This window comes from Ambystoma mexicanum, chromosome 12, assembly GCF_040938575.1.
Source record: "Ambystoma mexicanum isolate Mex_15411 chromosome 12, UKY_AmexF1_1, whole genome shotgun sequence".
NCBI classification, from domain to species: domain Eukaryota; kingdom Metazoa; phylum Chordata; class Amphibia; order Caudata; family Ambystomatidae; genus Ambystoma; species Ambystoma mexicanum.
Genome location: NC_090936.1, coordinates 92,033,285 through 92,048,806, shown reverse-complemented (window position 1 = coordinate 92,048,806; position 15,522 = coordinate 92,033,285). Strand labels below are relative to the sequence as shown.

General features: G+C 45.2%; 1 protein-coding gene across 2 annotated transcripts in view; it reads left to right on the top strand.

Annotated features, from left to right (window-relative positions):
* The window catches only part of RELN (reelin), a 2,335,047-nt gene that overhangs the window by 2,077,925 nt on the left and 241,600 nt on the right, over positions 1 to 15,522 (top strand). For both annotated transcript variants that reach the window (XM_069628072.1, XM_069628071.1), the window contains exons 41-42: positions 860 to 1,089; positions 14,019 to 14,239. In XM_069628072.1, the coding sequence (XP_069484173.1) occupies positions 860 to 1,089; positions 14,019 to 14,239 (451 nt within the window). The remainder of the gene's footprint in view (positions 1 to 859; positions 1,090 to 14,018; positions 14,240 to 15,522) is intronic.

Here is a 15,522-nt window from a genome sequence, read left to right as displayed (position 1 = left end):
CGATGGATGGCGGAATATGGCCAGTCCTATTGAGTGGATAGATCTATTTTTCTGCACAGATGACCACTAACACTAGTTATTGTCCCTCACTCCCTAAACCACACACAGGGATGCATAAGACGTGTTAGGGACAATAACTAGTGCTACTGGTCAACTACAAGACAACATCTTCTAATATTTGATTAATTGATTATCATATGATTTTGCGATCACTGTGACCTCCTCCCTCCCTTATACTATCAGGTCTGGCAGTCTTCCTGGTCCCACAGGAGCCCCTCTGCCTCACAAATCCTGTGGCCTAGTGCCCCACCCGCCATTAGTTATGCTGGTGTACAATCCCAATCCTGAGCCAAAGGGGCATGAGGGCAAAATAATAAACACATCCTCCACAAATGACAGCGTTGAGAATTTGAAGACACAAGGGGAAACAACCCTTTATCCCCAAGCTCAACCGGTTCCTCTTCCTCCCCCTCTACTCCCACGTAATGCTTGGCACATGCACTTGTAGTGTAGTCTGGAGAATTGTGTGAGCTCCAACTTCTCCTGCCTTTCAAAAATCAGACGTTGTCTAGAATTCATATTATTTTCTTTTTTTCAAGATGTTTATCTTCTGGCAATTATGACTTCTTCTTCCAGCAAACTACCTAAGAATGACTACTGAAACTGACACGTGCTAAAACTAACCTACCCTAACTTTCTACCTAATATCTTTGCATGAAATATTAGCATCAAAAAAGGATCACTTTAACCGCTTCCATAGATGTGTTATGGTTGAGCCCAACAGGAATAGTGCATAGTTTGCTGTAGCATTCCTGTGAATTATGTGCCATCATGAATCATTGGATATCTTTTTGTGCAGATTAATATTGGATGTACGACCGATAGCTCTGCCGCTGACCCTGTACGATTGGAATTTTCACGGGACTTTGGAGCCACCTGGCACCTCCTTCTTCCATTGTGCTACAGCAGCAGCAGTCATGCCAGTTCCCTGTGCTCCACAGAGCACCACCCTAGTAGCACCTACTATGCTGGCACAACCCAGGGATGGAGACGAGAAGTCATTCACTTCGGAAAACTGCACCTCTGCGGGTAGGTTGCTGAGCTGTCATTTTAATGCTCTTCTCTTTACTGTTCTTTTGTCAGACTTTAGTTATGCATGCTGTCTTCATAAACACAACCCATTCTCCTTTCTGCAAAAAAAGACTCATATGAGACCCAACTATGACTTACAAACCACACCTCCGTGTCCCCTTCCTCAATCTTGACTTAATTTTACAGGATCTTCACATTCCCCACAGGCACAATCATGTTTTGCTCCTACTCTTTCCTCTCTAATACGTCCATTGCCCTGTGCCTCTTAAGAAATGTCATGTGGCAGGATCACTGTTTTAAGAAAGGGGCTGCTACCAAGTGGCAAACTGACATGCTCCCGGGGCAGCAGGGCTGCTAGAGTGGAAATGGAGTCATGTTGGCCTCCACTGCTACATCGGCAGGTGTGTGACCGTGCAGAAGTGTCCCTCAGCTTCTGCCAGAGCCAGGGGGCACACACGAAAAGCACTGCAAAGATGGCTTAATTGCAGGGATGTTTGTCACAGGATCATATGGGTGAGGCAAGGTCCACAGATTGGGACCATTTCTTCCATCCACATCACAAAGGAAGAGGAGGAGCCGGAAGCACCCTAGGATGCAGTGACTCCTCCACTACTAAATGAGGCTTAGGTCTATAAGGCCCACACCTTTGGCTGTAACTTTGTTATTTGCTGCTGCTGGCATTATTTTCTCCATTTCTTCTGTGAGTTCAGTGCTGCTGTATGATCATGGATGGTACTAAGAGGGTGAAAAGTCCCAAAACCTAAAGATATAAGGCACTGATCCAGGAGCCAGACAAGATCACATGGAGGGTCTCTTACGATTTCAAGATCTCAGACGAAGCAGGTTGCTTAGGTGTTGGCTCATAAGAAAAAGTGCCCTAGGAGGAGGGCCCTTCCTCTTCATCATCCTTTCTGTCCTTCTACTCATATGAGGAGCGAGAGGCTGTTGATGAGATGGGGGCAGATAGAAGTCTAAAGGCATGATTAGTCACATTATACAGCACTTAAGGGAGCATCTCGAGTTCTTCTCTAGAAGCTTCATCTACATCAAGATTCCATCATAGGTACATATGTACCAAAGTCACCTGGCTGCTGGTAGATATTGAAGATGTGATTCTGAGGGAATGGGCAAAATTGAAGAAGGGCTCCGTCCCTCAATAGTTCATATGCATGTATGACCTACAAGTATCAGAAGTTCTTTTTGATGATATCAGTGTGAGTCATCCCAATGTTGTGGGACCTAATTGATTATACGTCAGTATCGAAGAAGAGTGTGACCCTTACAAAACCCCAATGACTAAAGATTGTAGTTTAAAAATCATTTACTGGACCAAGGTTGGCTTTTAGATCAGCCGCCTATGTCTCTAACACTACCAATTCAGCCAAAATGACCTGAACACCATATACCAGGACCTAGATGAAGGTTGTGGCGACTCACATGTGCTGCAGATTATACAACGGCAAGTAAAATGGATCTCATGTTCAACAACACAAGGGTGTCGATGTTATCTTGTGGTGCCTCAGTGTCCTTAGAAGAAACCTGTGAACCATGGATTAAAAAATGTAGGGCTCACTAAGGTCCAGCCTCATGAAACTACCATTCATGGGTACAAATGTAATTGAAGAACAATTATGTGATCTACGAAAAGAGTTTGCAAACAGTGTCAAAGCTGCAGAGTTTTCAATAAAAGACACCGGGCCTCATTACGACAATTGCGGAATGGGTTAACGGGTGCCGCTAATGGTGGCGGAGTAGTTAATCCCATTCCGCAATATTACGAAGTCCCCTCACGGGACGCGATGTGGACGTCTGGTTTTAACAGACGTCCTTACCGGGTCCCGCGAGGGGACCAGGGAGCTAACAATGGGCCGGTCGTAATCGGCCCGTTGTTAGCTCCCACGCCCATTCCCATTGAGCCCTATGGGGGCTCCAATGGGAATGGGGAAGGTCCAGGCCCGGGTTCCCGGAGGGAGGAATTACCAGGCCCTCCAAACTCGGAATGGCCCAGTAATTCCCCATTCAGGGAACCCGGACACAGTTTTGGTGGCAGACATGCCCTTATTAAGGGCAAGGCTACCGCCAAAGCCGTAATGAGGCCCACAGACATCAGGTTTTGAACAATGTGTTAATTTCACCACCCTTTGAAGGCATCTGGAAAACCCAGATCACGGTAGCTCCCTTTCCAGATGTCAAAGTAGAACATGTCTTTACACCCATCTTCCTCAAAGCTGTCTAGCAGATCGTGACTATGCCATGTGAGCGGGGGGAAAAATACCCTGTAGGAGGGAATACATGTAAATAATCGGGGGGAAAAAAAGAATGGTAGATTTGTTTGTATTTTGGCTGTATGAAAATTTCATACAACCGATAATTTCGAACAAATCTACCATAATGTACCATTGTAGTGAACAGGAGGAGCTGGGGTGCTCCCTGCACCCTTGTTCATTACAATGGCATCAGGGTTGCTGGGTTGTCCCCTGCTTCCCGAACAATAAAGTTAAAAATATATATTTTGTTTTTTAAGGACCCTGAGGAGCCGGTTCCCATGCAAGTAAGTAAAGGGAGCTGGCTTTGCAGAGGGATGGAGTCGGCAGCACACAACCAGGTGTGCCGCCAACAGGTAAGTAAGGGGCATGCGTGGGGTGGAGGGGGTTGCCAGAAATGTCAGCGGGAGAAAAAACAAGTCATTTTCATTCAAATAACTTTTGTTTTTTTCTTCCGCTGACATTTTGAATTCGATTAATTTATGCACATCCTGTAGGAGTATGCTCACCTTTCTATTCTCAGCGGGAATCTTGTTGGGTGGTAAGAATCAGACCGGTGGAGTCATCACTGGCCCCCAGCCTAAGATGTCCTCCTCTGTAGAAAGGGAAAGGAAGCCACTACCTGATGCTAAACCTGGGGGTGGTGTAGCCAAGGGGGGGTCACATGGGAGGAAATGGCTGTCAGGAAGAAGTTGTGAGACCTTTTGGGAGGGATGCAGTATTCAACCTCTACTGAGGATGAATATCTTCTAATTCCCAGATACTTGATGTCATGTTGTCATTGTTCAATTCTGTCTCCTGAAACTATCCAGAGAAGACGTTGTGAGAAGTCTTGTAATCAGACTTATATGTACCCTTTGTACCCTTTGGGAGATCAAGCCTTAAACACAGCACCCTCTCATTTTCATGAAACTATCTCAGATAGAAGTCGTAATCCAAAGGATAGAACACAAATCTTTTTTCCATTTCATAAATCTGTCAACTCTCAGTTTTTAAAACAATCTGAATGGAATAAGTACGAAAGAGTTAATACCACCAAGGACTTCAAAGTCCAGAATGCCCGTGGTACTGGGATGAAGAAGAGGGGCTCAGAGGTAGTAAGGATCCAAAGTGCAACCAATCTGGATGAGCAGTCTAGTTGCTGCACAGGAAAACACCTGAGCAGAATATTAAAATGGAGAAATGAAATGCAGGTGAGAGAAGAAGGTGGGAACAGCAAAGCTGAAGCAGACAGGAGGGCGTAGATCATTGTGCGAGCAGAAACAAGCCCATCTGCTGCAAATTGGGAGGCCCTAGAACCATGCAGAGTGTTTGCAGCGGGAAGCAGCACCAGAAGAGGAAAGCCGTCTGAAGGGGAGACGCTCTCCAATTGAGGCTGGCATTATTCTTAAGTGCAATATGAAGCAGTGAAGCACAGAGGCTTCAGAAGCAGAACAAACACTCCACTGAAGAAAAGCAGATGCTGTCAGGAGCACAGTCAGACCACAAGAGGTCCGTCTTCTCTGGTAACGAAGAAGAGGAGATACTGAGTCAATCCGGTGAGTTGCCCTAAACACGTAGGTGACCTTGGCCGCTCCAAAGAGACCATGTAACAATATGTAAGAGATCATGTGAATACCGAACCAAGAAAGTAACATTATGTCGAGCCGGGCAGAATTCCTCTTGTATGGGAAACCAACTAGAGGAAACCTATAACCCACATTGCCAACAGCCAAGAAGCTATACAGAAGCAGCATCTGAGAAACAAGGGTGTCATTTCTCTTTTATGGGACACCAATTAGGGGAAACCTACAACGCGCATTACCCACAGCCAAAAGGTTATATATGAAAAACAAGGAGGTAATTCCTCTTTTGTTGAACACCAAATTGGGAAAACCTAAACCCGCATTACCCATAGCCAAGAGGCAGTACAGAAGCCACAAATAAGCATCAAGGGTTCAAGTCCTCTTTGTTGGGATATCAATGGAGGAAGTATATAGCCCATATTGCCAATAGCTAAGAGACTATAAAAAAACATTGTTCAGCTCTACTTTCATGTGATGCCGGTTTGGAGAGACTGGAGAACATATAGTGCTACTGTGAACAGTTGTAGAAGTGGGAGTTTTTATCCTGGCAGGCTAATAAACCGGGAAAGGGATCTGTAGTGGTTAGTCCTGGCAGGCGAGTGGACCAGGAAAGAAGATAATGTGAAACATTATATTGGAGGCAAAAAGGAGAGGCAATAAGAACGTATTACCTCAATAATCATTTCTTTACAAACTGTTGCTTTGCAATAAGTTGTTTTGATATCCTGACATAAGTCTTCAGTTGGAAGAAGTGTGATATGTTAATAATTACTCTGTCTTGAAGAGAACACTTTTTTCTGAGGTCATAAACTGCTGTTTGGAGAGAAAGGCATTTGTCTTGCTAAAAAGGATATTGGGGAAGATATTTGGAAGGAGATTGTTGCAGAAAGACAGTTGCCTCAAGCAAAAGGAAAGTAGGAAGAATAACAAGTACTTTGTTTTTGGAAACAAGTGTTCCTGAAGAGACATTTACTTTACTAAAGGAAAAGTCATATTGGGAGAAAAGCAACTTTTTGTTGTATAAAAGGGAACTTTGTTGAATCAGAACTATTCTTATAGGGTTCCTGCATTGAGCCAGGGGAAGGGAACACAACTCGGCTCACAAGGAGTGCTCTTTAAAACTTACATGTTTGATTGAACTTTTGCACTGAGGTGTTGAATTGAAGAATAAAATATTCCTTTAAATTATTTTGTTGTTTGTATTAGTGTGAGGGTCAGAGACTTTTGGACACTAGGTCATTCTTCTTTAGTTTAATTTGCCAGGTAGGGACCTTTTCGTTATCGCACCCTTTATTGTTTAATAAAATGGCAAATTCTGAGAAAACTGTACTTTTGTGTCCGCCTCACATTTCTGATCCCTCCCACGACCCATGAAATATTTGGATAGGATGAATCATGTTCTGCATGCAACCAGGTTCAAGATGCAGTTTCCTCAACAAGTCATCACGCTGATCAGCAAAGGGCAGTCAATTGTATTGCATAACCAAAGATTGGCCAGCCAATGTTTTAGCCAGAGTTAAAGGAAAAAAACATTAAAACAAACATTTACATGAAACCAAGAGCAATAAACACCCTAAACACTAAAATGGACATGGTTTACGCAGGGAAGAGCATGTCAGACGTTATAGCTTTCAGTCTCGGCAAACCATCAAACATAAAATAATGTATTATGTTACTCCACCCGTCAAAGAGTACCCCTATGTTCAGTGGAAATGAAGGACACATACCTTGGCATCCCATCCTGGAAGGAACATCACACTTCCTATGGTCCGCATACTCGAATTAGCTTTCTCATTTGCAAGGACGCCTATTTGGCATAAATAGCACCAATGTAATGTAATTAGTCATTTGTATAGTGCCTTTTTCCATTGGTATGGCCTCAAACCTCTGTAGGTGAACGCCCTCAGGGGACCAAAATCCAAGGTATGGGAGATCCATCAGAGGAGTTTAGAGTGTGTGTGTGCATTTTAGCCAATACGAAGGTAGGTAGGAGTGGCCAAGTCCCTGCTAGCGACCTATGTCGAGCTGGTTTGTGGATCAGTGCTGTGAGGTTGTCGGGAATATATGAGTGCAGGAGACTGATAATGTGTCCAGCTAGACCAAATCTTTTTTGTGGGACATAGCTGCGTTTTAATGTCTGAGGAGTTGTATCTTCAAATAGTGTATGATAGCGGATGCATGAGTGTGGGTGGGTTGCCATGCCTGTGGCTATCTTCCATTGACATAGGATGCGACACACACCCGTGTTTCCTGGTTGGGTTCTTGGTTTCGTAGACGTGGCGCGGATTCTGTCCTGTGGTCTGCTGGAGTATATTCTCTCTGTCGCTCAGTACATTCCATGAGCGTTTCATTGCTTCCTCAGCCTATCTCCCATGGGGTTAAATAACCTGGAGTGCAGCATGGATTTGTCAGGATTCAGTGGGAGAGGTTGCAAGGTCTTGAGAGCCTTCCTGAAGGCAAGGTGATCCTCTAAGCGGTGGATGCTAAGGCGAATTGCGTTCCAGATTCTGCAAGCTTGGACGGAGGAGGATCCCCCTATTCTTGTTGATTTGAATGGAGGATTGACCACGAGGAATGCAGTGCCTGATTGCAGGTATCTATTGGGATGGTAACAGGTGAGCTTGTGTTGAAGATATTCTGGGCCTGTCTTGTGCAGGGCATGGTGGACGATACACATGGCTTTGAAAGTGGACCGTCGCCCTTCAGGGAGCCAATGGAGAACACGGAACACGGGTGTGATGTGCTCTCTAGGGCCAAGGGTTAGGAGAAGCCTAGCTACAGTGATTTGGACATGTTGGAGCGTTCTGAGTTGATATGCAGGGGTGCCCATGTAAAGGGAGTTAGCGTAGTGTAGGCGGGACAGGATGATAGTCATGATTGCTATGACTCTGTGGATAGTTGGGCTAATCCTTGCAAAAGGGATACTTTATCACATGTATCACAATGAAGTTGGAGGAGGATACCTGGACTGGGTAAACACACTGACCATATTCGGTCTGCACCTGAATTCTGAAATATCCATTGTGGCACCATGGCAAGATCTCCAGTTTATAGGTGCACATTTTCAGACAAAGTTTGGATTAGGCAATCAACTAGAGTGGCACTGGTGCAGTCACATCTGAGACAGCTGACATCCAAGCCAGAAGCCACAGCAAAAGATGGGGTTAAGAACACATGGAGATATGGTGGCCTGCCCAAATCTATGTGATCGCAATGCTGCCCATAATGTCAACAATTACATTTCTGACCCTCATTAGGGCGCAGTGTGTCGATAACATAGATCACTGTGCCTGCATCCCCTGCAGCCGCCTCCCCCCTACCCACTTACCTTTTTGGCGGCACAACGCAAAGTGTGCCGCTGTCTCTCTGACCCTGCAGCGTGAGTTCTCGCCCATTAACGTGGGTCTAAACTGACGTTGCAGGGTCCCTTTTTCTTTCATTTTTTGTTCTTTGTTTTTTTATTGCACCTGCTCCCATCTAATTGAAGCGGGGGACATCCCTGCAACCTCTGACACCCACTACACCGACAAAAGGCAGCGGGGGACACCCCCACAACCTCTGCTCCCATTAGTCTTTGTAGTGGGGGTGAGCATTTTATTACAGCGCAAAAATGCGGTAATTAAAGGGTTGCGATTTTGGGGGTGACATTTTTGTATTATTCTGCCTGCCCCCCTTGCCATGCCTCCATCAGCAGCCATTACTATCAGATGCTCTTTGACCCTGGATCCCAGTATTGCAATCCCTGGACAAGATCGTCCAGTGATGAAACAAATGAAAGATGCATTGCAATGATAGATACTAGGTGAAAGCATGAAGAGGGATCAGTTCTATCACCTTCTGTGCCGGCTGACACAGATACGGGCAACCCTGTTAACATGGCAAGCAGTGATCCTCCGATTGGAAGGAACAGGCTGCAGTTTTCATAGCCCTGTTCTTTGCACACCAGATTCAGGGAGGTCCTGTGAGAATATGAACAAGCAAAATAGTGGCCATGGCTTATGTCAATGGGCCTGGTACATACCCTCAACCCTGAATGCCATTGCAGTCCATGGCAGAAAAGCATATGTAATCCCCATTAGTGGTCCGCGTCCCAGTAATGGACAACAGGGGTACAGGTCACTTGAGCAGAGTGACTCATGCACTCAAATCACTATCAGAGGATGCTTTTGCCAAAATATATCATTGTTTTGTAACAATGATACTAGATCTTTTTGCCATGAGGAACAATGTGCAAGTAATTGATAAATTAACGATTAGTGGACCGCACTCTAATTGTTCTTATGAGAGCTGCGTGAACACCCCAGAGACGAAGTGTATGTCCAATTACAACAGATCGAAGATTCTTGATCAGATACCAATCCACATTTTACATACATTTTGCGTGGGTATCTGCTCAAGAATCATTGATCAGCAGTAAATGGACAATGTGAAAGCACCAAGGTTTCATGTCAGCAGCCCAGACCCCAGTGCCAAGAGCATAGATGCAATGCAATCATCAGGCCAACATGGTTACCGTTTGCATTCCCTCCATTTCCGCTCATCAGGAAGGTATTGTTATAACTCCAGAGGCAATGGGCCTTAGTGATAAAGGTGGTCCTTCTTTGGACACAGATGTCGTGGATCCCCCTGCACAAATCGGAGGGGGAAGCTGAATGGATCTTGCTGATATGTAACTGTCCACTAGAGCCCTCTCTTCTACTGGAACTGATGGGCTAAACGGTACATGTCGTTGTTGAGATAGGATATGGCAGTGGTGATTGAACAGTCCTGAAGTCCATCCATGTTGCAATTTTATTCATGACCCTGTAAATCCTACCTTATAGAGGACTGTGATACCCCACTGAGAACTAGCCTACCTCTCAAAACAGATACCAAGTTGGTCGCGTTGGGCAGTTCATAGTTCTACAATGCAGAAACAAAGAAATAATGTACAGTGGGCCTCATTACGAGCATAGCGGTCCGGAAACAAGGGTGCCGGTAGCAACATACCGTCACCGTTTCCGGACCGCCATACTCCGACAATGCCACTAGAGGCCACTGATCTCCCTGCAGGTCTGACCTGGAGATTCTGACCCCTACCAGAATTGTCTTCACTGAAGCAACGGCACCATTAGCAACGGTGCCAGTGCTTCAGTGTCCCCATTCCCATGTAGTCCAGTGGGACTCCACAGGAATGGGGACTTAACTTTTCTGACGCCTGACATCCCGGTCTGTCGCCAACTGTAATATCCCAGCCGTATTGGGATATCAGGCAATGGAAATGGTGTTACGAGGTTGACAGCAACATGCCGAAAATGAAGCCCAGTGTTTATAAAATTTGGTTTGTGTTTTTTCAAGCAGATTTGGAGAATATGAAATGAGTACACAGTATAGTATTTGGGTGCAAGAGAGGCAACGATGATATCCTCTGTAGGTATTTGGCTCTGTTTCCTTGTAAGTCTTGTTCATCCCCAGTTTGTTATGCTATTTGTGAGAAACCTGAAGGTGTCTCACCCACTAGTCCCCGGAGATCTATCTTCCATGTGGCCAGGACACAGCCATCGCTTTTGGATTCAGTTCCTGGGGCTGGACCAGTGCCGGAGGATCACCTGGATGAAGGGTCTTCGGGAAGTGGAAGTGGGACACCGTATGTCAAGACGTCGTATCCCCTTCCCTGTAACACCTTTTCCTCATCCTACCTGGATATTTATGAACTCTGCCCCCGCCCCCTTTTCCGACACAAACACTTTCTCACGGACAGCTCACTGTGAGAGAAAATGGACTAACACCTGAGCCGTAAACCTGACATGTCCCAACACAATGGTCAGGCAGAGTCAGGCAATTAATGATCATTACACACACCTGACTTCCATCACACTTCCCCATACGGATAAAAGGCAGAGCACGATAGCACCTTCTGTGCAAGGCTAAAACACGAGGAAGCAGCTTTTCCAAGATGGCAGTGTTTAATACGAGGAGAAAGACTGCAAGACCGGAGAGATTTGCAAGGAGGGAAGTGCCCTTGACCTTTTCAGAGAAAGACAGTTACTTCCAGGATCCTTCATGAATAAGAAACATAAGACCTGTATGTAATTAAAGCTGAAGAAACATGCATGGTGTGTCAGAGGTACCTGAGGCTCTCCTGCGTCGATAGTCAAGGCGGGTAGGAGCATTTGCAGCTGTGGTACTGTCCCTGGCTCCCACAACAAAGCAGCCCCAGTAAAGTCAGCACAGCCGGTGAGTCGGCAAGACTAATACCAGACCAGTCTGTGTTAAAACCAAGGTTGCAAGCAGCAACATTGTGTGGAGAAATCTGAAGAGAACAGTGTGCAAAGCGTATGTGATGAGCGATGCGAATATAATTAAACAGCAGATGAGTGACTGAACCTTTGAAGCCAAGACAGATGCCGTAAACAGAGTGGTACGGTGCCACATGGGTCTCATTCGAAGGTCTCTGTTAGGTATCCAACTGCGAGGTGGCAAATGTAAAAAGGAATTGTGAAATCGAAGTGGTCCTGCAAATGGGTCAAGCTAAACCCTGTGCACACTAACTGAAACAGGTACGAACCCGACTGAGGGAGACTAATTGTGTAAGAGGAAGGATCTGAGCCCGGCTGAGTGGGTCCGGGGTGAATCATGTTCACCCGAGAGAGAATATTCTCTGAACATTATAAAAGCGGATCTGAGCCCAGAAGAGGGGATCCAAAGTAACGACCATTGTACAAAAGTGATCTGAGCATGGCTGAGGGGGATCGAGTGTGAAGAGTGAATCAACGGAATTGAGTACTTGTAAGAGCACAAGAACTTTTCATTTGTTTTGGTTCATCAGCGACTCTGAATCAAGAGACTTTGATGAAGGAAAGAGACTTGGGCAGAGAAGGCCATGATGCTAGTAATTGAACTGTATCCTCGTGCCGAAGAAGCCAGAGATTGTGCTATGCTCGAGGTGAACGCCTTGTCCCGTGCTGAAAACGTGGCGAAGGGAGGCCAACGGCCCGAACATCCTGACATATCATTTTGTGAACACTTCTTTGTTTTTCATAATCATTACCCCCACACTATTTGTAATTAGAGGTAAGGATTGGCCATAGTTCTTTTTAGTATAGGCTCTTTTAAGTTGACGAGACACCACTAGGACTGTATTTGTATTATTTGATGGTCGTAGTTTGCTCCCATCTGTAGATTTAGGGATAGATAGGTTTGTATCATACCCTTGTTGAAGGGCAATAAACACCCTTGAACTGTGGTAACTTGTGTCAGTCTTACTGTTGATAGCATACCTTCCTTACATATTCTTCTAGCATCACCTTGTTCATTATACACTGATCACTCTTTCATTGTAAACCATCCACTCAAAGGACTGTCCTCGATGCTGTATGAGTCACTACGTTTGTTTGCTCGTAATACCATTTCCTCAGTAAAATGCAAATACACTTAAGGGGCCAGGAGGAAATCTAACGGGAGATGAGCAAAGAGTAGGCTGCTAAAGCTGTGGATGACATAGAAAGAGAGGACATATTTGCATTGGCTCCTTGAAAGGACAGAAAAGCTCTTGGCGTCGATCCAAACTCCTCTTTCTCCTCATACGTCAATTCCCCCAACAGAAGGTTCAAGCAAAACCGAATGAGAGAGCAAAATGGTTCCATTGGTCAAAGTCTGAAAGAAATGGAAACAAAGAACTTGGAAGCATCTGCAAATAAAAAAGATGTTTGTAGGGGATACGGGAACATAAATATACTTAGAAGGCCTGGCTACATTTGACCCCCTTGTTCCCTCTTAGAGGCCTCCAAGATATGTTGGCCATTTCCCTCCCGTCCATTACAGAGAACTGCCACTAGGAAATCAAGAAGTATGGAACGCAGTGATGGGCACTGCTGATGGTGCAGAATGTAAGGGGGTTAGCATTAACATACTTCAGAAGTAGTCAATAAATTGAAAGTATCCCATTCCTGTATGCCTCCAAACAAAGAAAACTCAAGAGAATGCACAATGTTGTGGTCATGCTGCTTTAATCACAAAGGAAAATGTGGTTTCTGAATTTCTCACATGTGGACTGATCTCCGTTGGTTCATGAGTGATGTCAAACCTTGATCCTTTCAAGGAATACAATTGACCAGATTGTGAACAAATGAAGTGGGCTTATTTGGAAAATGTGTCCAATAACTTTGGAACTGGTTGAGGATTATGTACCTTCACATTTCTTAGGCATGAAGCTGTATACATGTGAGCACTTTGATTTAAGACCTAGACCACAAATCTGGACAGTTTTCTGAACCGCAGAGTATACAATATGTATACATTAAGATGATGAAATTAAACAGTGAACATATGTGTGTGTGTGTGTGTGTGTGTGCTGGGTTCTAATACAGCGTAAACATAGCTGTGAAGAAACAAAGTGCTGCCCAACAAGGAAACAGTAAATCGGTGCTATACTATCGCTGATTAGAAGGTTAGACTATTTAGAGAGTATTTAGAGTACACTAGAGGGACGTGACACTTTGGAGTGTTATACTATACCAACAAACACAAACCATCTTCAACCTACATTTGGATATTCGTCCAAAGGGCAAGGAGCATGATTTGGGTTTATGTGCATATGTGGACTAAGTCTGTCCCTAGACTGGGTATTCTGCAATGCCCCAATGCAGTATGAGCCTTGGCATATGGTTGTCTCATTTATGAGGGTGTTTAAGGAGCATGCAACATTTTGTACAGTATGCTTGATTATGAATATACCCATCTCAGTTCCGTCATAGAGGAGGACCACATACATTTTGCTTCAAACTCTGAGCCAAATATCCGCTTTTCTTATTAAATTAGCTTTGCAGCGGCTTGAATTCTAGATCTGCAGTCAGGTGATAGATGCTTGATGTTTTACTCTTGTTTTTCTCCTTAAACATATGGTCATTTTGTACGGATTGATGATTTACAATATGAGAACATCTGCATGGCATGCATGTGTGGATAAGTAAGGAAGTGCATTTATGATGTATGGCATGACCCTGCCTGTCAAGATCCTAACACTTTTCAAAATTGAGAAAGCTGACTGCCCCATGAACCTGTTATTTATTTATACAAACAGTTGGTTTTCAAAATGTTCAAAAAATGTCTTTGCCAGCTCTGCAAGGTTCAGATGGTACCAGGGCTTTTATACCAGCGGATCCCAGCCCGTGACCTGGGCCATTGATAACGTGTACATCGGCCTCCAGTGTGAAGACATGTGCAGCGGGCATGGAAGCTGCATCAATGGGACCAAGTGCTTGTGTGACCCGAGGTACTCGGGGCCCACCTGTCGGGTGAGCACCAAGAATCCAGACTTCCTCAAGGATGATTTTGAAGGTAAATTTCTTTTTTAAACCTATGTGTTGTGTATAAATGTGCTCTCTCACCAATACCTTGCCATGTCAGGGTTGGAAATTGCCAGGAGCTGGGAGCTATTTAGCTCCTGCGTGTAGTCTACAGGAGCCTGGTTATTGCCAAACTAACAGCTACCAAGATCTACGTTTGACTCCCCAGGCCAACTGGTGCCATACCTACCTGACATTAACGCTGTGTGTTTAAAAATATGTTTATAAGAGCTTTAAGGCCCATTTAAAGCACAGTGGCCAAAGAGCTATAATATGCTTCTCATATGGAACTTACACTAGCAGCACAGTATGTGCTAGCTCCTCATTCCTTAGACGTTGCTCCTACTTACTGGGTGGTGCCTGATACCTAGGACACGCTTTCGGCACCTGCTTATCAAATCCTTAGTTTGCTCTTTCTTCAGTTGTGGGCAATACATTTGAGAGACTGTCCCATCATTCTGATTATAGATAGTGAAACCCAATGGTGTATGTGAGGAGAAACAAAGGCTGACCACAGTTTTCAGTAATTGCCTCCAATCATGGTGACAGACACCTATTGCCAAGTCATGTCACAAGGATCTGTGTGTAGCGCCGTAGGCGGGAGAAGGCTACTCCAGGCGTTGTGTTCCCCATGACTTGGGGCCCTGTTCTCCCGGGTATAACACTCATGGTGTAAGCCACCTAATGCACTATGTCGCAAATTGCTTGAGATCCTGATAGCAAATGATATGATATGATATGCTATTTTATTTGTATCGCGCTTGTACACAAATGTTTCAGAGCGCGACAAGGCAAGGGAGGGGAACAAGGGAGAAACACAACAACGATCTTACTAGGCCCCACAACAACGATCTTAATAGGCCCAGTGAGAACATGCAAGTGCATGGGAAGGGTACAGGTACAGTCCTCAGTGCAAGGGGTGGCCAGGAGGCAGTGCTGGAGGGAGGCAGGGTGAGAAGGTACCTGGGCCCAGGGAGCAGAGGGTGGCCAGGTACACAGTGCAGAGAGAGAGCAGATCAGCAGGGGAGAGGGGGAGCGAAGGCAGAAGCAAAGAGGAAGGTCTTGAGGTGCTTCTGGAACCAGAGATGGTTCTCCTCAAGTTTTAGAGTGGCAGGGAGGCTTTTGCAGAGGGAGGCCCCAGCCGAAGACAGAGATCTACCCCCTGCTCGTTTCTTTGAAAAACGACTGACCCTGAGGGAGTTAGAGGTAGAGGGACGAAGGAGATATTTGCGGAGGGATAGCTGAAGGTATTTTGGACCCAGGCTCCAGAAAGCC